This window comes from Dendropsophus ebraccatus, chromosome 5, assembly GCF_027789765.1.
Source record: "Dendropsophus ebraccatus isolate aDenEbr1 chromosome 5, aDenEbr1.pat, whole genome shotgun sequence".
NCBI classification, from domain to species: domain Eukaryota; kingdom Metazoa; phylum Chordata; class Amphibia; order Anura; family Hylidae; genus Dendropsophus; species Dendropsophus ebraccatus.
In genome coordinates, this window is record NC_091458.1 from 101,653,545 (window position 1) to 101,676,484 (window position 22,940).

The 22,940-nt window shown below is 40.4% G+C and overlaps 1 protein-coding gene across 6 annotated transcripts in view; it reads left to right on the forward strand.

The window, feature by feature from the left end:
- The window catches only part of HERC2 (HECT and RLD domain containing E3 ubiquitin protein ligase 2), a 132,425-nt gene that overhangs the window by 90,770 nt on the left and 18,715 nt on the right, over window positions 1–22,940 (forward strand). For 5 of the 6 annotated variants that reach the window (XM_069970840.1, XM_069970844.1, XM_069970842.1 and 2 more), the window contains exons 66-82: window positions 260–431; window positions 1,439–1,625; window positions 1,905–2,045; window positions 2,171–2,362; window positions 2,935–3,088; window positions 9,280–9,387; window positions 14,151–14,282; window positions 15,237–15,395; window positions 15,476–15,594; window positions 16,303–16,428; window positions 16,917–17,072; window positions 17,176–17,291; window positions 17,368–17,566; window positions 17,646–17,860; window positions 18,450–18,627; window positions 18,878–19,039; window positions 19,325–19,416. In XM_069970840.1, the coding sequence (XP_069826941.1) occupies window positions 260–431; window positions 1,439–1,625; window positions 1,905–2,045; window positions 2,171–2,362; window positions 2,935–3,088; window positions 9,280–9,387; window positions 14,151–14,282; window positions 15,237–15,395; window positions 15,476–15,594; window positions 16,303–16,428; window positions 16,917–17,072; window positions 17,176–17,291; window positions 17,368–17,566; window positions 17,646–17,860; window positions 18,450–18,627; window positions 18,878–19,039; window positions 19,325–19,416 (2,608 nt within the window). The remainder of the gene's footprint in view (window positions 1–259; window positions 432–1,438; window positions 1,626–1,904; window positions 2,046–2,170; window positions 2,363–2,934; window positions 3,089–9,279; window positions 9,388–14,150; window positions 14,283–15,236; window positions 15,396–15,475; window positions 15,595–16,302; window positions 16,429–16,916; window positions 17,073–17,175; window positions 17,292–17,367; window positions 17,567–17,645; window positions 17,861–18,449; window positions 18,628–18,877; window positions 19,040–19,324; window positions 19,417–22,940) is intronic. The other variant, XM_069970846.1, reaches the window with a different exon arrangement.

Sequence of the window (22,940 nt, forward strand, 5' to 3'; positions counted from 1 at the left end):
TATACTCTAGTAGCTACACTTTTTAAGTAAAGTTATTGGCTATTCTCCGTTGATTGCATTGTATACAGTGGTGCTGATGGAAGATTTTTGTCTCTGGCTTGTGCCTGAACAGGCGGCAGGATTTTGACAGCATATCCTGCAGTCGGCGAAGAATGATAGTTACATTTTAACTGTAAGAATTGGGTACATTTCAGGTACATATTATAAATGTAACAAATATAGCACATAAACAGTCTGTAAAAGTTCTTTTTCTTTGAAGGTGTACCTTCGGATCCAGAGTCTTCATCTTCCAGCAACAAAATCAATGGTGTGAACAATACCAAGTCTAACCGCCCGTCCCTTGCAAAGATTCTCCTCTCTATTGATGGGAACTTAGCCAAGCAACAAGCACTCTCTCACGTTCTTACTGCATTGCAGATCATGTATGCTAGGTAGGAAGTACTTCTGACAGATTTTTATTTCACGTGAATAAGTGTTTAGAGAACGTGTTTATAAAGTAATTTGCATTTAAGCAGGTATTTGTTAGTGATCTGGAATTCCCTGGTTAGATGTATTATATGGTAATCGTTTTGTGGTACTACTATTGTACACAATTTAAATCGTACCCAGAAGAAATCTGTTCAAGATGAAATCTGTGAAGAAGAGAAGAAGCAAGAAAAGCTTACCCTTTGAGGAAACTAATCACTGATCTGAGAATAGGATTTAGATGTCTATTTTAAATAGACAGATTTTTCAAGAACAGGTTTTCCAATTAAAATTTTCTTTTTTTCATATCTTTATTCATGCCTCTGTTTGAGATCGGGCAATATTTAAAAAAAAAATTAAAGGGAAACTATCAGCAGGTTAGAACTATCTAACCTGCTTAAATGTCCCTATAGGGCACAGGGTACTGTGCATGTTTCTTACTTTCATCCTTGGCACCATTTTTGGGATATTAGCAGTTAATGTAATGTAATATATTAATAAGGTGTTTCATTGCACTGCATTGAAAGTGGTGGCCCTGCTCCCCAGTGCACTGATACACTTTATTAGCATATTAAATAGACTGCTAATATCCTCAAAATGGTGCCAAGGATGAAAGTGAAAAACATACTGAGCGCCCTGCCCTATAGGGACATATTGACAACTTAGATGCTGCTTAGTTCCGCTTTAGTTGTAATAGTACAAACAGTACAAACTGAAAACTCCTTGTAGATTGTAAGACCCTATGGTGAGGGTACTCTTATCCAATGTACCAGTCTGTTGCTGACTTTATTTGTGCTGTTTTTTTTTTTATTTAATGTAATGATTTTTATGTTGATTTCTTGTCTCTTATTAATATTAATAATGAGTTGAAGTCTCTGCAGGTCTAGCTTCTTCAACCCCTGACTAATGGATGTATTTTTCAGTAGCCATGGATGAGTGATAAATGGTTTCATGTGGTTTATTCTCTTTACAGGGATGCGGTTGTTGGGGCTTTAATGCCAGCCAGTATGATTGCTCCTGTGGAGTGCCCATCTTTGTCCACTGCACCTCCTTCGGATGTGTCTGGCACATCTAGTCCCATTAACAGTGAGGATGTAGGCTTAACTATGGATTTAGAGGATCGATTAAGTCCCAGCCCTTGGCAAGACAGACGTGGAGAGGTATGGATTGTAAGCTGTTAGGAAAACGTGTTTTAGTTGTCTAGACTGTTAAAGAGTCTCTGTCAGTAGGATTAGGCTGTCCTATCTCAGGCTAGCATAAACTAGTGACAGAAAAGCTGAACAGAATGATGTATCACTGACATTGTTCTGTGCATATGATTCGGATATATCCCCCTAAATAACAGGGACAATAAGTAGTCCTCTCCATTATATACGATTGAACAGTATGATACAAGTAATACAGCGATTTGTTCTGTATCTGTTCTTTTATTTTTTAAGGTAACCACCTCTGAAGATGCTGTGACACCTTCTGCTCTGACTCCTTCTGCTTCAGCAGCTTCTTCTCGACCTTTCATTCCGGTTACAGATGATCCAGGAGCAGCTAGTATCATTGCAGAAACAATGACCAAAACCAAAGAAGTAGGTGATCAACATTGATTGTAAAGTTTTCATGTCACAGATTTAATCTGTGGAAGTTAGCTTAGGTGTTTATAGCAATCACTTTTATCGAAGCACTTTTATCTAAGCACTTTTATTTTATCTAGGATGTGGAAAGCCAGAATAAAGTGTCTGGCCCAGAACCTCAGTGCCTGGATGAATTCACTAGTTTACTTGTACCTGATGATACTAGAGTCTTGGTTGACTTGCTTAAACTAGCAGTCTCTAACAGAGCAGGAGAGAAAGGGAAAGAAGTTCTCTCTGCTGTTCTCTCTGGAATGGGTACAGCATACCCACAGGTCAGTGCTTTCTGCTCACATTTTTTTTTATTTTTTCCATTTATTGTTTAGAACACATTTTGGCTTACTCATAAATAATGTTATTACTTTAGACGTATTGAGTTATTAGCTGAACTTCCCAATGTTTTCCATGTATTGCTGCTGGAGCTGGTCAGCCAGCACGTTTAAGTAAGAGTCGCGCCTACTTCTAATGGTCATACCTCTGCTGCTGTCTTAGTATATTTAGTTATATCTTAGTTATTTTTTTTTTTAGAAAATGTGGCCATATTGTCTCCAGCCCCCCACTTGGATCAGGAGAGGCATGGCTCTGGGACATACTAAATGGCCAGAAACCTTGGCTTTGTTTATTCTGCAGTGGTGGGGGGAGTTACTGCAGCACAGCTTCTATTCCCTTGGGCTGCAGTAAATTGGTGTCACCACTGCAAAGTGAATAGAGCCAAGCTGGTGCCAGTTCTTATAGGCCATCAATGGTAAATGTTTAGAAAACCCTTTTTAGGGTTTTTTTTTCTATCGAAGGATTGTGAATTAGCCATTCTGTTCTGATTAACTGTTGATTATTATTATTATTCCAGGTAGCAGATATGTTGCTTGAGCTTTGTGTCACAGAACTAGAAGATGTTGCTACAGATTCCCAGAGTGGGCGTCTCTCCTCTCAGCCAGTTGTGGTAGAAAGTAGCCACCCATATACAGATGACACCTCAACAAGTGGCACAGTCAAAATACCAGGTAATTACATGTCTTTTTTTAATTTATTTAACTATTTTCTTGTGTATTATGTGAAAAAACGTTTGAGCGCTTGTGGTATTCCCTCTTAATCCTGGTATTCATGCCACTTATAGTCTACAGCATTCGGGGTCTTGATGGGTTTTTCCCATTGTAATGTAGCCTTTCATTGCTCACAGCCTGTATGTACATACAAGGGGCTGCTTTGTATCAGCAAAGGGATTTTTGTATTGCAGTTGCTCCATAATGTGTGGCTTAATTTGAGCAGCTTTTGAGTTTTATGTGACTAGCATAGTATGCTCCAGCTTAGAGAGAGCCCCAGTCCCTGGAAACCTGCTTTTGAACAGTAAAGAAAAAACCTAAAAAGATTTTGACATTTATAAGGAGTGGCTCACTGAATACTTGTCTGTTTATTGAATTAATTTGGAGCTGTATAAATCCCTATATGCTGAACTCTTTCTCGTGCCACATGAAAGCAGGCAGAACTTTATCGATTTTAAAGGGAATCTGTAACCACATTAATGCTGCATTGTTTCTGTGAGTTTACCAAAAGATATTGTATAGTCTCAGATAATGGAGCATAATGCCAGCACCGTGAGACCCAGTCTTTTCCGCTCTCTGACCACTTTCTTTCTGTTACTGGGCACTGAGAGAAAGCTGTCAATCAGTGGAAGGTGGGGTGTGCACATTTTGCTGCACAGTGCTGATATTCCAGTACAACCATTGAACCACAAGTGTAACATAAAGTACCCCACAGTCACAGATAACAGACTCTGCTGAAACTATTGCTGCTTCAGGCTGCCCTAACATGGTGGCAGATTCTCTTTAACTCTGTGGAAAAGGAAAGCCTGAACTAATCTAGAGGAAATACAATTTTATTTTAGGTAAACATAGTTATCTGCCCAACACCCCATCATAAACGGCTGTACCGTTTTAAGTCATAGAAACTACCCTAGACTTTCAGGGGTATCCAATACTTAAAGTGTAGCTGTTGCCATACATGTGCATGTCAGAGAGACATTTCAAAAGTCTTTATCTCAGACCCTGAACGATCAACAGACTGAGTGGGGAGAGGACCGCGGTTCGGCCTAGTCTGCTACCGCTCTGTCAGTGAAAAATGCAAAAGAACACTGCAGAGACACCATCACATGTCTCGACGTCAGTGAACTAGTCAGACGCTGGTTGATCTCAGGGAGATCAACCAAAACACCGCAGAGACACCATCACGTGTCTCAACGTCAGTGTATTCTAGAACATTGCCCCCTGGGAAATCAAATATGCAAAAGAACACTGCAGAGACACAATCACATGTCTCAACGTCAGTGAACTAGCCAGACCTTCCCTCCGGGAAGGAACAACCACGCCAAAGGCGTTCTCCAGTCAAGGAAACCACCTCAGCAAGGTATCCATCCAACAGCTGGTTTTGCCCCTCATCAGTGTGGAGTAGGTTTCTGGCTAGTGGGAGCAAGTACTAGTCATTGCTCCCACTAGCCAGAAACCTACTCCACACTGATGAGGGGCAAAAACCCCGAAATAGCTGTCTGTGGATGGATACCTTGCTGAGGTGGTTTGCTTGACTGGAGAACACCTTTGGCGTGGTTGTTCCTTCACCGAGGGAAGGTCTGGCTAGTTCACTGACGTTGAGACATGTGATGGTGTCTCTGCAGTGTTCTTTTGCATATTTGATTTCCCAGGGGGCAATGTTCTAGAATACACTGACGTTGAGACACGTGATGGTGTCTCTGTGGTGTTTTGGTTGATCTCCCTGTCAGCGAAAAAGACGTGCCCCAGAGACTTACATTATAAGGCTATAGAATGACAGCGTCCAATGTAGAAAAAATTCTATTTTTATTCCTCCATAAAATAATAGAAATAAAGATGCAAGTATTTCTACGTTGCTCGCTGTCATGCACTGTTTTTTTTTATTGGATTTGATTAAGGGATCCACGGCCTGGGTGAATTCTGCATCAGGAGGAAAGCCAGTATTGGCCCCCACAGTTTGAGTGCTACTGGGAGTTTTGTGTCTTACATTATAAGGATGTCTTGTCATGTGACGCAAAACTGGGAGAGGAGTGCGCTGAGCATGGCTTCTCCAGTTTCGTTCTCATGATCGATCAGGGTCTGAACACTCAGACATGGGCTTTTTAAATCTTTTTTTTTTTTTTTATTGGTGACAGTGCCTCTTTAACCTGTAGCCTCTCTAGAACATGATGGGTTATGAAAATATTAACCACTTTATGATGTTTTACTAGGTATTTTTAACTAAGCCAACCACTAAGGATTACAATTCCTAACCCCTAAAATCCATTAGAAACATAAGAGTTGTGAAAGGTTTTGCATTTTACTGTTGCAGAATATTTGAGAGTGGATAAGGGTGGTTGGGAATCACCACATTGAATTAGGTGGAAGCATCACTTTGTGGAGGGCAAGGTACTGGGTCAAAGACTGTGCCGCCATTTAGCATCAAGATGGCAGCAGTTTCTCCGTCCTGGTACAGGCCCTCGCTGTGTTTCCCACATAAGAAAAAAATCATATTACAAATAGACTTCTCTAGAACTCAACAACAACAAAGTAGTTCACATCATCTTTCGGCTACTGTGAAATTGTCACACTCTGACCCAGCAATTTATAAAATGACAAGAATGCATCAAACGCCTTTATTGGCTTTAGTGCTGTAAAATTATTTCAACTCGTTGGCCATTAAGTGGAAATAAAATACCTCTAGGTATAAAAGTACAGGAAACGTGTAATAATGTTAAATGGAAACAGTTTAAAAGTCTTCTGTAATATTTATTGAAGTAATTGTCTCCTTGTATGGGCTATAATTTCTTGTTTTTATGGCCAAAGGTACTTTTTATATAACATTAGCAAAATTATAGTGGTTATCCCAATTTGTAAGATTTTTAACTGCATTACTTGCATATTAGAGATGCAGTGCCAAACTGTAGGTACAAAACATCCCAGAAAGCATGCACCTTAATTCTACATTCACCTTACCATTAAGCAAAGTGGCGAAACAAGAACGATAACCACAACGAGTTATGGAAGAAAAGTTAATAGAAACTTGGAAAAATTAGACTGATAGCTGTGCACCGTGCGCACATAAAGTCACTGTTGCTATAGCAATGGATTTTCCGTGCAGTAGATTAAAGTACTGGTTGTGTTTGGTCACCTGAAGCTAATAAAGCAATGACATTATAAAGCGCCTCACTTCTCAGGCTGCGATTGTTCTGGGACCCCTCAAATCTGGAATGTACATATGGCTATGTAATTTGCCCTTGGTGCTGAGCAGCGTGTCACTTAGAGAGTGTTCCAGAATCCTCCAAACTAGGTCTCTGGAATCTGAATGCATCCCCCCTCCTTCTGCTTTTGGGTTGTGTATATCTATCTATACTATTCCGCACCCATTTCCCTGGAATTGCCATCCCTCACTATCTCCATTCAGGGATTAAATTAACTTTTCAGTACATTAAGCAGGACACAAACTCCATGCAGTTGTTGTCCCATTTGAACTTAAGCCCAGGTCCCCAGTTCTATTAATGGGGTACTCTACTCAACTGGTGTCTAGGGTATGCAGATTTGTAAATTCTATTTGAAAAAAACAACTCAAGTCTTCCAGCACTTATTAGCCGCAGGAAGTGGTGTATTCTTTCCAGTCTGACACAGTGCTCTCTCCTGTCACTTTTGTCCATGTCAGGAACTGTCCAGAGCATGTAACAAAACCCCATAGGAAACCTCTCCTGCTCTAGATAGCAGAGAGCACCTTGTCAGACTGGAAAGAATACATGACTTCCTGTGTGACATACAGCAGAAGTACTGAAAAATGTGAGATTTTTTAAATAGAATTAATTTACAAATCTCTGTAACTTTGATATCAATTGTTTAAAAAAATAAATAAAAAAACATTTTCCCTCTGGAGTACCCCTTTAAGCCACCCTGCTGCATGGGAAAAAGAACCCTTATAACACATTCTGTTTTTATTTCTCACTTTAAGATGGTCTGTGGCTTCTTTGTTGCTGCCATTCTTACTTCCACTGTAGTTTTATACAATTGATAATGTTGAAAAAGGCTACCCCGCATCCCACCGGACAGATGTCATGTGGGGAGTGGGGTGTCAGCCATGCTATCACCAAAGTAGTCACCCCAGCTCAGAAGATATATTCATGTGTGTGGGGGAAAAATAGGAAGAGTTGGCTGTAGCGGTTCTATGTATATGGCTACCTTAAGATCTTTAATTGGCCACAAGCAACCTACAAGTCTGACCCCAGTCCCTTTACAGTCAGATCTCCTTGGCATCCAGTTTTTATGGGACAACCCCTTCATACCTTTTAGCAGTGTGTGGCCGAACCTCTACCTGCATAATACATTGAAACATACATTCTGTAAAAGGTAAAGGCTGTTGGCAGGAAGTGAGGGAAACGTTCTATTTTGTGTGGTGCTTATTTACTGCCTATTGGGATTAATTCACCGGATTTGTGATTTATCTTTTGGCGCATCGAGACAAATCTTTTTCCCCTCTGTATTTGATGGACCAGCAACTCAACAAATTGGTAAAACAGGAGAGTTGATTTGTTTACTCTGAATCCTGGCCAGTTCACAGTGCAAGGCCCTATTTTACCATTCAGAAGCCGCCCCCCCCCCTTCACGTTTTTTCCATTGACAAGGACCTCGCCAGATTTTAATCTCTCTCAGAATGAAAGTAAGGCCAGTTTCCCTGTAACACTTTTATGTATTGAGAAAAAAGGCCTAGAATTTCATCTGTCACCTCTTGTTCATTTTTCCGCCTCAAAAAGATAGGTCCTTTTTAACTATTATCTCTCTCCAAGGGAAACATCTGTGCAGATGAAAGGACTCACACTGTTACCAGACACTAAGATAAGGAATTGCTTTAATTATTGGAACAATAAGACTTCATGTTTTTATTTTTGGATGTAGTTTAGAGAAGAATAGAAAAACTTTTATGCAGCTTTAAAGGTACAGTGGTTAGTGCTGATTCTTATTTTAATACGATGGAGAGACATAGACAGACTGCTTTTTATACAGTATTTCTTAGTCTTTTTTCACCTGCTGTGGAGGAAGGAAATCTTCTCAATTTCAAGAACTTTTTTTTTTCTTTTTGGCCTAAAGATCTTTTTACATGAGGTAGACATTAGCCGAGTGGGTAAAAACCTAGTCATCTGCCAACAGAAGAGAGAACGCATATTTGCCTGCCAATAGCTGGGAATGATATAATTGCTATACAACAGTGATTCAAGTGAACAGCCCCACAAACGGTCTAGAGTTTGTTCATGCAGCCATGTAAAGAGTGCCTGTCTAAGAATATGCAAAGCAACTCAAACCACCTTTTTTAAGCTGGTTTTCTCTTGAAGTCAGTGTCTCCCTTCTACTGGGGAGTCTAAAAGCATTATTACCAATGCACACTAAGCCAGAAATCTCTCTCCGAAGAGGTTTCCCATTAGAAGACAGCAGTTACAGAAAGGTAATGTCCTCTATTGGAGAAATCCCTGGCTTGGCATACATTCACTCCAATTGGTAGTCTTAAAGTAAGCGTCTCCTTGTCGTGTTTTAAGGGAAACCCACCTTGAAAAGATGTTGGGAGAGTTGCTTTACATATCCTGTCAACTAGATTGGCACTACTGGATATGCTTAGAAATGTTACTAAAATGACAAGCGGTAGACGGTCATCCAATTTTTGAGGCTTAATCCATAAGTTAATGCCAACCATGGGCCTAGGCTTTCCATCTCCAAGAATATGATGGTTACTAAATTAGATGATTGTACAGTAGAATGTGTTTGTTTGCCTATACGTTTAAATTTGGAAAGTAATCTCTCATGAAAAGTAATGTAAATTTGATTTTATATCTTAAAACCATTTTCCCAGTAAATATTCCTCTCCTCATTGTCTGCTTATATTTTTTCAGCATATAGGTTGGAAATCATAGTAGTAAACTACAGTGCAAACACTTTTTTTCCGACATTATTTTTTAAACTTAAATTAATGTATTTTTATACCATTTAATTTTTTTTTAGTTATATGGTTTTCTTTTTATTCTTTTTGTGTTTGTACTGTCAATTGTTTTTTGTATATCTATTTTTTCATTTAGTTCAGAGCATTATTATTTGCTCATACATAATCTATGTAACTGTATGACCAATTGTGTTAAAACCACATTACTCTCTTTATGGTTGTTTAGGTGCTGAGGGCCTTAGAGTAGAATTTGACCGCCAGTGTTCTACAGAGCGGCGACATGACCCACTTACCATAATGGATGGGGCCAACAGGATAGTTTCAGTCCGATCAGGTGATGTGCCAAGTGTCCATAAAACATTTCACTATTTTCATATGCACTGGTATACTTGTTTATTTTTTTATTTGTTTGAATATTTACTTTGAGCCTAGAAGTGACAGTACCAGTACTCCGGCCTGTAGTAGTGTTCCTCATTCTGTTCTCCGTAAAATTCCATATCTTGATGCATGTGCTGTCTAGACTACTTGTGCTTAGGAAAAGTGGGTTGAGTTGACTAAAAACAAAACAGTTTTTGGTTAGTGAAGACATAAAAGGGTATAAACCAGTAGTTTTCCTGGGCACTTATGCTGATGGCCTTCCCTTAGGATAACCCATCAATATCAGATCATTATCTATGATTATTACACGAACCGATTATCGTCCAGACAGCTGATCGCGAGGAGTTCCCCCGCAGCTCCTCACGCTCAAGCCCCCCCGCCCACTGCCACCACGCGTAACAGCAACGGCAGCAGCGAGTGGGAACAAGGAGAAAACGAGCTGACAGCACTTGTTTGCTCCTCTCAGTGGCCCCGTGTAATAGGGGATAAGAGTCTCCTAGATTGTTGCTTATTTAAGGATTACAAGACCGTTGTGTTTGCAGAGCTGCATAAATGATCACTGGATTGTTTGTGCGGCCCTCTACATTTGTCATTCATCCACTGCACATCCTGTATTACATAGGGAGAACTTTTTTATTTTAAGATGTAGGTCTAACTGATAAGCAAGCATTTTCTAGCCTCTTACACAGGGAAATGGCTTGTTAGTCTGATAGTCACTCCCTCTAATAGAGCCTTTTCTGATATTGTTGAACCTCAGCAATCTGACATTTATGGTCTGTCCTAAGAGTCCATTTACATTATAACCTTTGGAGGGGGGGGGGAGATAAGGTCCATTTACACAGAAAGGTTATCTGACAGATTATCTGCCAAAGATTTAAAGCTAAAGCCAGGAACAGACTATAAACAGAGATCAGGTCATAAAAGAAAGCCTGAGATTTCTCCTCTTTTCATATCCATTACTGGGTTTGGCTTCAAATCGTGGGCAGATAATCTGTCTGTGTAAATGGACCCTGATGCTGGGTTTACATGGAACGATTATATGCACGATAACGATCGAATTCGAACGATAATCGTACGTGTAAACGCAGCGAGCGATCGAACGACGAGCGAGAAATTGTTCATTTTGATCTTTTAACAGGTTCTTAAATCGTCGTTCGCAAAAAAATTCAACGATCGTGCCGTGTAAACAGTCGTTCACTGATTTTTCCTATGTGCGAGATAGGCTTAAGCGATCGCAAAACGATCGGAAAACAAATTTTCTGTACGATATATTGTTCCATCTAAGCGCTGATCGTTATAAAAGAAAAAACGTTACTTAGGAATCGTTAATCGTACGATTGGGCGAATTATCGCTCCGTGTAAACCCAGCATTAGGATAGGCAATAGACATTAAGTCTTTTCTGGCCTGTCTTTAGAGTTAGCCATCAAAAAGTGATCAGTGGGGTGCTGGCATATGGCACTCCAGCTAATCGGCTCCTGTGCTTGGCTGGACACATTGATTGGAGTCAGAAGCACGTGGCTCTGTTCATAGTGTAATTTCTGAGCCTTATTACTGCAACTCCCACTGAAGTGCATGGGAGCTAAGCAGCAGTAATCTAGCACAATATACAGTGCTGCCTGCGTCTCTCTTTACGGTGTATGCAAGCAATGTGGTTCTAACCAAACAGCTGACTGGTGCAGGTGCCAGGGATCCACACCAATATATATCTGGTGAAATGTGTTTACCAACTCTTATCAGATGTTTAGAAGTGTGTTAGGCAGGGTTCATCAGTTTGGATCTGTTTTTCCATTGACTTCCATTATTCCATTATTAAAAAAAACCCATATAAAACAGAACAAAACCCCCTTTTTTTAAGCGTACACAAAAACATGGTTGACCCTGTTTTTTTATGTTTAAAAGTAACTATTTAAAAATGGATACGTTTAACGGACTGCAGTGTGAACCCATCCTTTAAACTAATTGGGGAGCTGAGCTCCTGGGGTAGTGAATCTAATAGGAAGCGGTGTCCTTGTCTGACACTTATTTTTCTCGTAATTATTCGGGTGGCCGGTGTTTCTCACCTGGCCAAAATGTACTAATGCTCATGAGTATTAATAATACTTTCCTATAGCACTTAAAATAATAGACGTTTCCAACATCCTCTCCTTAAACTGTCATTTCCAGCTGAGAACTTGCACAGCAAATGTCTGTGGCTATGAAAACTATATTGAGTTAATAATCTGTATCGGTAACCTTATTCCATGTCCTATTAAAGATAAGGATGTGACATGGAAAGAACATGCAGATAGCTTGCTCCTATCGGTAGATGAAAAAATATCTGACATCTTGCAGAGACCTGTCAAGGGCACCAGATACAGGTGGGAGAAGCACGCAGCCAAGTGCTTTACTCCCTGGCATACTGCAATCTCCACACCACTGCACAAGGTGAGCTCCATTATAAGTCTTTAGGGCCTGTCTTTGGCATTGAGGTGAAGATTGCAGTGTATCTGGTAGAAAAGTGATCAGCAATGTTCTTCCCCCGCCTATATCTAGAGATCAGCGGGGGTCTGAACACTCAGGCCCTAGCTGATCCAAACGTTTCATGTCTCTGAGACCTGTCAAAAGTTGTGTGTTTTTTTTTTTTTTTTTTTCCTTTTTCTTTTTCTAATGGCCGTGACACTTAAGGGGATTAACTTCTAAAATCAAATAAGAGCAGAAGGCCAGGTTTTATATTACACCAGTTGGCAAATAAAATGCTAGAAAATTGCAAATAAAATGTATTCAATAATATATATTCCACGGCTCAGATTTATCAATCAGCCTAAAAACAATCGCAGCTCTGTTTTCATTTTACCAGTGCTGGTTAAGATATGAAAGCTGAGCTGTGATTGGTTGCTTTAGACAAAACCAGGGGGCTATTCTATCAGGAAAATTGATAAATGTGGGCCAATATCCATATATTAACAAAGTTAAACTTTTATTGTTTTGCTTTAATACCAATTTTAAGAATATTTTCTAATATAACTAAAATAACTCTAACTAAACCCTAACTAAATAAGCCGGTACAGTAAATAAAATATGAAATTGCTAGCTTTTTTGTTATTTATAAGGGATTCTTATTTTATTTCCACACTTTAAATGTAAAACCATTTAAAATCCTGAAAGTTATTAGTATGAACTATTTTACTGTAAAAGATTCTAACATTTGGCCCTAAAGCTGTTATCTCTGCCACTGCTGTCAGCTTACAAGGATTGGCCTTTTCTTTACATGCATTCGGTGGGCATAGATTGTCAGTTTATGAAGTACACGCTGCCCTGAGTGTATTCTACCAAGTTTCAGGAATCTTAGAATTTAGTGACTTTTAGTGAATTTAGATGGTTGTTGAATATGACTGCTGTGCTATGTTTAGTCATCTTTCTATGGAAACCAATGCCTGGACTGTTTTGCACCTATATTTGTAAGCATTATAGCATGTCTGATTTTTATACATGTGTTGTATCCAGATAATGTTTTGCATAATCACTCTTCCCAAAGTTATTCCACGCTTGCATGATTTTGATTTCAGTGTCCTAAATGTCCTGTTTAGCTGTACATGCACTTTTGTTTTGCATGAATTTCAGTTTTTCTAGATGTTCCACTTTCACATTTTTTTCTCATGACAAAACTAAAATCTGATCAATCCCGACACTCTAGAAGTGGCTGATATTTTAGAATAACAAAACAGCGAACAAAGTGACTGACTGTGTAATATGTCGGTTATAGAGGGTTTTAAAAAACTCGCCTGCTTTTCGGTTTTAAACCACAAAAAACTTTTTTTTTTTTTTTAATGTACTAAAGGTTGGCTCTCTGGAAGTTTTTTCTTTGATCGTATATAGATATGGACATTTGTCCTATAAAAAGTATGAAATGTCAAACCATATAGTATTAAAATTTAGTAAAAGATGCAAATTGCATACATCTCCATATCTATATACTATCAAAGTTTTTAATAAATTCTACAAGAAAAACTTTTGCCGAGCCTACCTATACTACATTTCAATTTTTCTAGTTACAGTGGTGCAAGAGCCAGGTAGTGCACTCGAAGTGTTTTCTCCTATAATTTATTTCTTTTTCTGTCATTTTGTAGGGTTGAGCTTGCACACTACCCATAATAGTAAATGTGGTGAAACAACAAATCAACGGGGAAAACCAGAGAATGTCAATTTGATGACTGAAACACGTTAGTAAATGAAGGCCTTTGGGGCTGATTTGCAAAGGTGTTCCCAGCAGCAAATTGTTGGGCTTTTGTCTATTTTCCCTATCGGTTTAGTGTTCTGACACGTTTACTAAAGGTGTGACAAAAGGCAACAAAAGAAAAAACCTGAAGAACATGTAATTTTTTCCCCAAAAGCCCGCCAAGTCCTTTTAAAACTTTCCACAACTGATAGATTTATTAAGAAAACTGTAATTTTTTGATGGGTTTTCTATTCTAAAAAACACTTGTAGTGTGGCAGGATGGTCGGGTTTTAGTTTTGTTCTGTGACAAACCACCTAGATTTAGATTAGGCGTATGCCACATTAAAGAGTTTGACAGGAAAAAAACACTCAACCGAAAGCATAACGGCTTAAAATTGACACATTGTTAGTGAATAAGGACCATTGTCTTTGCGTGACAGGGTCCTGAGTAATAAGAGGGAATAGTCCAGTAACCCTCATCATCAATGAAGTAACTAATTTCCCCTTAATCTTTATTTGATAGGCCGAGAATGGTCTGACTGGTCTAGTGAACTGAGAATTCCTGGAGATGAACTGAAGTGGAAATTTATTAGTGATGGATCAGTTAATGGTTGGGGCTGGCGTTTCACGGTTTATCCTATCATGCCTGCTGCTGGTAAGACAACTATGACCTTACAGAAGGAACAAGAACAAACAGACTGGGCCAGAAGTCAGGAGTTGGGCCTATAGATATAGGAGGACAAACATAAGCAGGGCGTAATAGTCTCTGCATTACATTTAGTGGTCTAAGTTAGGTCTGTTCCACATGACTACATTTCTGCAAGTCCATTACACTTTTGAAAAACTTGCTTTAAAGTGTTTCTATCACGTCAAAAACCTGTCAGATATGTGTCAGTAGTTTTGATCGGTTAGGTTCTTGGTACTAGGACCCCTACCAATTGCTAGAACAATCAGAGATACACTGAGCTAAGCTGCCATCTCCTTGCTGCAGGAATTGGACTCCATATATTTTTCTTAAGAATGTCTCTTGCAAAAAGTGTAGAATTTGATGTCATTTTATTCCACCATATTGCTCTGTAATATCTGCCCTGCACTAATCTTTGTGTCATGTATGTTTTAGTAATAACATACTGTACACACACACACACACACACACATTCTTCTTAGCATGTACGTCATTGGCACGTAGACTGCTGCACATAATATATACACATACACATATATACACACTGCTTTGCTACATCAGTGACATAACTCTGACATCATGGAAAATCTTGCAGGACTTTAAACTTCTGTCCTGTGTCTAAACCTAGGACCTTTTACTTGTTTTGGGAAGCTGGATGCGATGTGTCCATCCTATCCAGCTTCCTCTCTTGCCTGAAACCCTCTGGCTGTTGCGAAACTACAATGCTTGAACAGCCAAAGCTTTGGATTTGTTTATCCAGGCATGATGGACATAATAGTTAGAGCTAGAGGTCCGTAGGTTCCCCTTCCCTAATCCGTATCTTCAATATTGGTAATTTGTCACTTTTGTTATGTTTTTAGACTATATAAGAATGAAACTATTGGCGTTCAAGAAACCTCACATTTATGTACATTTTTCTTCTAGGTCCAAAAGACCTTCTATCAGATCGATGCATCTTATCCTGCCCATCTATGGATTTAGTCACCTGTCTTCTGGATTTTCGTCTGAATTTTGCCTCCAATCGTGGAATAGTTCCTCGTCTGGCTGCTTCCCTTGCAGCCTGTGCTCAGCTTAGTGCTCTTGGTGTGTACTGAAATCTTACTTACTGTTACAATTTATTTTGTTGCTGGTGTATTATAACTAATATTTTGTGCACATTGTAGCGGCAGGGCACAGGATGTGGGCTTTGCAGAGGCTGAGGAAACTTCTTACTACAGAGTTTGGACAATCTATTAACATCAATAGGTTACTTGGAGATGGAGATGCTGAAGCTCGTGCAGTGGTAAGCTACAATTTATTGGCTAAACTAAGCAAATACTAAAACCTATATAGTTGCATTACACGTGCATAGCCATATGTTTACACTGTTTGATCTGAGAAATAGTCCAATATGGTAAAGGCCCATATCTAATTGTATCTAGCAGCATATTTCTTGGGTGTTTTATTGGGGGACACAGGTACCATGGGTATAGGCTACTTCCACTAGGAGGATAACCCTAAGAATAAAGAAAGTAGTTAGCACCTCCCAGCATTCTATACCCGTCCACTGGCTAATCGCTTTTAGCTTAGTGTCAGTAGTAGGCATTGGTAGCTCCAGACCAATTTCTGCAACTGTTATCCCTAGATTGCCACCATCCAGACCCTATTTTTATACAAACAAATCAGTCTCGCTGTCTGTTAACTTTTTCACTCGCCTTGCCCACCAATGTGCCATTAAAAGAATGAGCCCCCACTTTACCCACAAAAAAACCCTATAGTGGATCAGGGGTATTAGTAAACACTTTTTCAAAACCAAACCCCTAGAGACAAGGCCTGGGGGTGAAATACCCCTTTAAATCATTGCACCCTTTTATCCTCATATCTTATAAAGCAGTTTATACGTATGGTAACTTGTTCCCCGACAAAGACTACAAGAAAGACATTTTTAAGAGATTTTTTTTTCCGTTATCTAGTAGTAGATGTGCTAACCTAAGTTGTTTTTTTTCTTCAGAGTTTTACAGGCAGTGCTTTAGCAGCCCTGGTGAAGGGCCTACCTGAAGCCTTACAAAGACAATTTGAATATGAAGATCCAGTTGTAAGAGGTGGGAAACAGCTACTTCACAGCCCATTCTTCAAGGTAATATACTTTCATAAAAAGTTGAAAAGGATTGTTTTTTGTCACTTAAATTTAAAATTTTCCTAAAATTGGCAGAAATGTGTGGTGGGAGTCCTAAGACCCCTTCCGAGTAGTTTTGAGCAAAGAGGAGGAACTGTTCCTGTTCTGCATTTGACTTCCCGTGGCTGCAGAAGTTGGATGCCGCTCAACACTATGATCACTGGTTGTTGGGTGCTGTGCCTTTATTGCTCTGATCTGTGGTTTTGGCTCTCTTGGAAAAGGCGGGGTTAGCTGTACATGGACCATATATTTTTAATACTAATAATATAACGGTATATTTTTTTGTTAAAATTCATGAACAGGGAGGCATATACCTTGTAGATTAGGCTTGGTTCACACTACGTTTTTGCAATAGTTTTTTTTGTCAATTATGGGCTATAGGGTCTTACATGAACATAGGAAATTTATGAAATGATGTTGGTTGTATCATTTCCTTTTGTGTCTTGCAGGTTTTGGTGGCCCTTGCTTGTGATCTTGAGTTAGATACTCTTCCATGCTGTGCAGAGACTCACAAGTGGGCATGGTTCAGGAGATACTGCATGGCTTCAAGAGTTGCTGTTGCACTAGACAAGAGAACACCACTTCCTCGATTGTTCTTAGACGAGGTACACTAATTTTAGCATTTTTAGGGTACAGAGTTTTATCAAGATGGATATAATTTGTCTCAAATCATTAACCTCATCAAATCATTTTTGTTTTTTTGTGAAGGTTGCCAAGAAGATCCGTGAATTGATGGCAGATAATGAGAATATGAACACTGTTCATGAGAGCCATGACATTTTCAGGAGGGAACAGGATGAGCAGCTTGTCCAGTGGATGAATAGGTTGGTTTTATCATATTTTTTAATGTACATAATTCTGCGTAATGGCCTCTATTATAAAACTATTTATCTTTGGTAGACGACCTGATGACTGGACTTTGTCGGCCGGTGGCAGTGGAACCATCTATGGCTGGGGTCATAATCACAGAGGGCAACTTGGCGGTATTGAAGGGGCAAAAGTCAAGGTCCCAACACCATGTGAGGCACTGGCCACACTCAGACCTGTACAATTGATTGGGGGAGAGCAAACCCTATTTGCTGTCACAGCTGATGGGAAGGTAACAGAGTTGGTGATTGCTTTTCCTCTGATGTGATAAGAATTAAAATGTTGATTTTTAATTGTAATGTTTTTTTCAGTTGTATGCTACAGGGTACGGGGCTGGTGGCAGGCTGGGCATTGGCGGCACTGAATCTGTGTCTACACCCACTCTGCTGGAATCCATTCAACACGTTTTTGTGAAAAAGGTGGCTGTGAACTCTGGTGGAAAGCACTGTCTTGCTCTCTCTTCTGAGGGAGAGGTGTATTCATGGGGGGAGGCAGAAGATGGAAAATTGGGCCATGGGAATAGAAGGTACAATTTAATTTTTTTTCTACCGTATAACAAAGAATTCTATTTTTTTTTTTCCTTTTAAATGTACTCTGATTGCTATGTTTAAAAAAAAAAAAAAAATTGACATGTTTTATGTCTTTAGTTCTTACAAACATTTGACTCGTAGAAACTTAAAGGGGTTGTTAACTGAGAAGTGACAATGTCCAAGTGTCAGGTCACTGTTCTTAGCATGATATTAACACCCTGAATATGATATGCAGAAACAGTGTGCTGGAAGTCTTAGTCAAGGAGATGTGAAGCAGCACTGTGGTACTTCCTTGTGGCCCCTAAATCACAGTAACTTCTTTCTCATTTAACCTTCAGATCACTTAGATTTGATGTAGATGTGATTCACTGCAGACTCCGCTTGAAGTTCTGCCTGTCCTATTAAATAGGTTTTCTTGTGTGCTCTCCTCGAGAGAATTGACATGTCAATTCTTTTGGCACAGAGCAGAGGCCACTTAAGTCATCCAGGAAAAACTTTTAAGTGGACTCCACAGCACGGGGCCGCTTGAAATTCCGCAAGAATTACCGTTTGAACGGGCCATCACTGTAACATTTGTCCTTTCAGCCCGTGTGATAGGCCTCGTGTTATTGAATCTTTGCGAGGAACAGAAGTTATAGATATAGCAGCGGGTGGTGCACACAGTGCATGCATCACAGCAGCTGGAGAACTGTACACCTGGGGCAAAGGAAGATATGGACGCCTTGGACATGGCGATAGTGAAGATCAACTGAAACCCAAATTGGTAAGCACTGTACCTTTTCCAAAAATTATACACCATCTTTATTATACTGTCATGTGTGGAGTATTTACCTGACATGATAAAGGCCGTAACCAGGGAAAAGTATGGTGCATTGCACCTAGTGATTGCAGTAGTTGTAATGGGCAGGTTACATACCTGGAACTTCAGCATTTTAATTGAATACTTTTAGCCTGGATACCTGCAAAAATGCAGTCTGAACCCAGTCTAAAATGTTGTTTGTATTACTTTCCAGGTGGAGGCCTTGCAAGGATATCGTGTAATTGACATTGCCTGTGGTAGTGGGGATGCACAGACGCTCTGCTTGACTGACGATGACACAGTCTGGTCTTGGGGAGATGGAGATTATGGAAAACTTGGACGAGGGGGCAGTGATGGTTGCAAAGTACCTATGAAAGTAAGTCTTAAAGTGTATACCACTTCCTAAATGTCTTTTGTTTGTGTGACCATCTCAACATTAATCTTTAAAGTGCAACTCTTGCTTACTGCTCGACTTGTAAATCTTGCATTCTGGAAAGAATTGTAGACTGGAGTAATAATGGGAAATGACAAATGTTTATGTTTAGCTTCTGTATTGTAAGATCCTTATTACTGTTTTAACTACCAGATAACCAGCACATTGTGTGTTTTCTCTAATGTTTAATTGGAGCTTATATAATGTTGTAATTTTGTGTCTTTTCAGATTGATTCTCTGACAGGACTTGGAGTAACTAAAGTGGAGTGTGGTTCTCAGTTCTCTGTGGCTCTGACAAAGTCTGGTGCAGTCTATACATGGTACATTATTTCTTGTTCTATTGTAAACTGCAGCAATGCATCAATGCAATATACTTTACTCTCTAAAAGGTTCCCATTGTGGGTTCCCCTGACTAGAGTTGATTGAACAGGGCAGAGGTTCTGGTTCGTACAAACCCGAACCATTGGGATTTGACTCCCCCTGCCTTCCCGTTCCGTGTGGAAGGTGGAGACAGCCCGAGTACGAACCTGAACCTCAGCCCTGTTCGATCATCTCTACTCCTGACCTGCCTGGTTTAGTAAATACTTTAACTTCCCAAGAAATAACAATTTTGGAATGTATGTTCTTATAACTGTGTTGTGTCATTCATCTGTTAATAAAAATGTACGATTAAATTGACAAATGGGTGTTACCAGATGGGAGTATGTTCCCTCAATGTCTGTCCCTGTGAACTATGATTGGACTGTCTCCAACATACTCCTAAGTATAACAGAGGAGTAGCACAACAAAGAACTATAAGGACAGTTGTTCCAGAATAGTTTTTTTCCTTGGGAATGCAAGCGTTTTCTAACGCAATAATAGTATTCACAGAAAAATGCCCCTTTTAATAAATATGCATTAAAATACTAAAATAGCAAAAAACAGCGTATAGTGCTCACCTCCACAGCACACGTTTACAAAAATAGCCACAGTCCAAATATATACAACGTTTGCCTTGATCTCAGCACAATGGCTCAGCAGAGAAGATCAGCATGCATAACAAACTTATAAACAATGTAAACAGCAGTGGGTCGTAGGATGAACGCCAAAGTAGGGAGCATATATCCATAATATGCCCTACCGTGGTGCACCAAGCTACCCCTATTTGCGCAGGGAACCATAGAAGTAGACTCCCTAATAAGGACAGCTCCTGCCCCGTACTACTCCTAGGTTCAGACCCTGCACTTACCCTTTAGCAGCTCTCTATGCGGTGTTTCATCCATAAGGAATTTCAGGGGAGAGGGATATGATCCGGGTAATAGTGCCTCACACAGATGGAGTAGTGCAGCAATTATTAGCCAAACAATTGGGGTAGTGCATCCCAGCAGTGGCCGGAACACCTGATGGGGCACAGGTGTGCCCATCTCAGTCGTCTGTGTTGGCTTTTTCTCTACTGTGCTTAGTTTTATTACTAACACAGACACATCAGGAGAGGTAAGGGGTAAGGCCGATTCCGCCATCCGCCGAAAGAATTGACATGTCAATTCTTTCGATGGATGGCGGAATTAGCCCTCCATAGAATAATGTCTATGGCTCGGCCAGTGATGTGCGCCGGAATCCGACGGACCCTATCCGCATGGATTCAGTTGTGTGAACCCACCCTTACCCAACAAATACTTAAAGTGGACACATGAAAGACCAGACTGAGCATTGAGGCTTCCAAATTCGTCCTAGCACTAGACCTAGACCGAGATTTAGTTGACACCATAGAAATTGAATCCATTCATTACAGGGCAGTTGTCGCGCCCCTGTCCTCAAGATTTGTAGGGGTGACTGATGGTCAGAGTGCCAAGCCGAAGATAGGAATAAACACTATGGCCTGTGGAAACTGTGCAGCTTCATGTATCCAGGATTAGGTGGCTGAAGGTGGTTAATAAAGAACAAGTATTACTACTAATTGTGATTTCAGCCACGCCTGTACAAATATGCCCTGACCCTCTGACTCCCATCTCAGTGTACACTGCACCAACGGTGACCTTTATAAAAGGACGTGTGCGTTGAGTGTAAAGCCCACTGGATCCAAGGTTTATATAAATAGGATACTATAGTGGAGGTGAGGTGCAGTTGTGTCTATGCAGATATGCAAATGTGGAGGCACGCTTCCGGGGTGTACCCAAACCTCTAACATTGAGTGAAATTACTTGGAAAGACATTTGTGATAGTATGTCAGTTACTGTACTTTGCTAAACAATTACAACGCCATAAAACCGGTAACTTGAGCTAGGATTACTAGCAAAGAAAAACTAGTAGTACAGTAGCAATAGTACACTGGGGAAGTCTGTGAGTCTCACTGTTACACACACACACACACACACTTATTGCACATATGTAAAAGCCATCTCTTAATCCTAGATTAACTTCATAGAAATGGCTCTGCAGGTTTTGTACAAGGCAATATGAGGTAATGCAATTGCTTAAAACATGTGAAGGCAAAAATAGCATTGTAGTATGAAGAGAAGTTAAGCTATAGATATGTTGAGGAGGAATACTTAACCAGACTTAAGTGAACAGGAGTACCACGAGGAGCAGAGCTGCAGCAGTCTCTGTAATGCATGCTTGTTAGGATCTGCAAGGATGATCCCGCATGCTCAGCCATTTTTCCGCCTCAGTTGAGGTATCAAAGGCCCTCATTTTCTGCAGGTAGGCAGGAGAGTCCGGGAAAGCAGCACAGTGGCGTATCTGATATATGTGCAGGAGGTGTTTGGGAGGTTAGGGGCAGCGCCAGATGTGCCGTTTAACAGGATCTCTGCAGGATATTGAGGAGAAATCCTGACATGGAGCTCCTTTTAAGTGCGACTGTAAATGTAGACTGCTAGCCACGCCCCTGCGGAGATGGGAATACCCAAAGTAATTGTTGTTTAAAATATAAAAGTGATTGTTTAGAATACCAATCTTTCAGTTATACTTGTAAAAGTAGAGGTGGTGTTTATATCAGCCTGCCACCTTGCAGCTTTTATTTACTAATGATCATCTGAAAATTCAAGGATTCTAATATTTGAATTTTCTCCCCCCTTAAGGGATTATCCAGCATTAGATAAACATGGCCACTTTCTTCCAGAGACAACATGACTCTTGTATCCAATTCATGTGTGGTTTGCAATTAAAGGGGTTGTCCGGCGATAAAAAATTATTCACAGAATAACACACATTACAAAGTTATACAACTTTGTAATGTATGTTATGTCTGTGAATGGCCCCCTTCCCCGTGTTTCCCCCCACCCACGCTAGACCCGGAAGTGTGGTGCATTATACTCACCGCATCTCGTGTCGTCCACGGTCTCCGATCGTCAGCAGTGACGTCTTCTTCGGGAGGCCGGCGGATCTTCCCGAGTGCCGGCCACCCTCTGCAGCGTCATCCGAAGCTCAGCCGCGATTGGCTGAGCATAACTGTGCTCAGCCAATCGCCGCTGAGCTGCTGATGACGTGGCCGCGTCATCAGCAGCTCAGCCGCGATTGGCTGAGCACAGTTATGCTCAGCCAATCGCGGCTGAGCTTCGGATGACGCTGCAGAGGGCGGCTGGCACTCGGGAAGATCCGCCGGCCTCCCGAAGAAGACGTCACTGCTGAGGATCGGAGACCGTGGTCGGCACGTGACAGGTAATGTATAGCGCACCACACTTCCGGGTACACGGGTGGGGGTGGTGGGACACGGGGAAGGGGGCCATTCACAGACATAACATACATTACAAAGTTGTATAACTTTGTAATGTGTGTTATTCTGTGAATAATTTTTTATCGCCAGACAACCCCTTTAAGTTCTGTTCACTTCAATGTAACTGACTTGCAAAACCTACAACCAAACTGC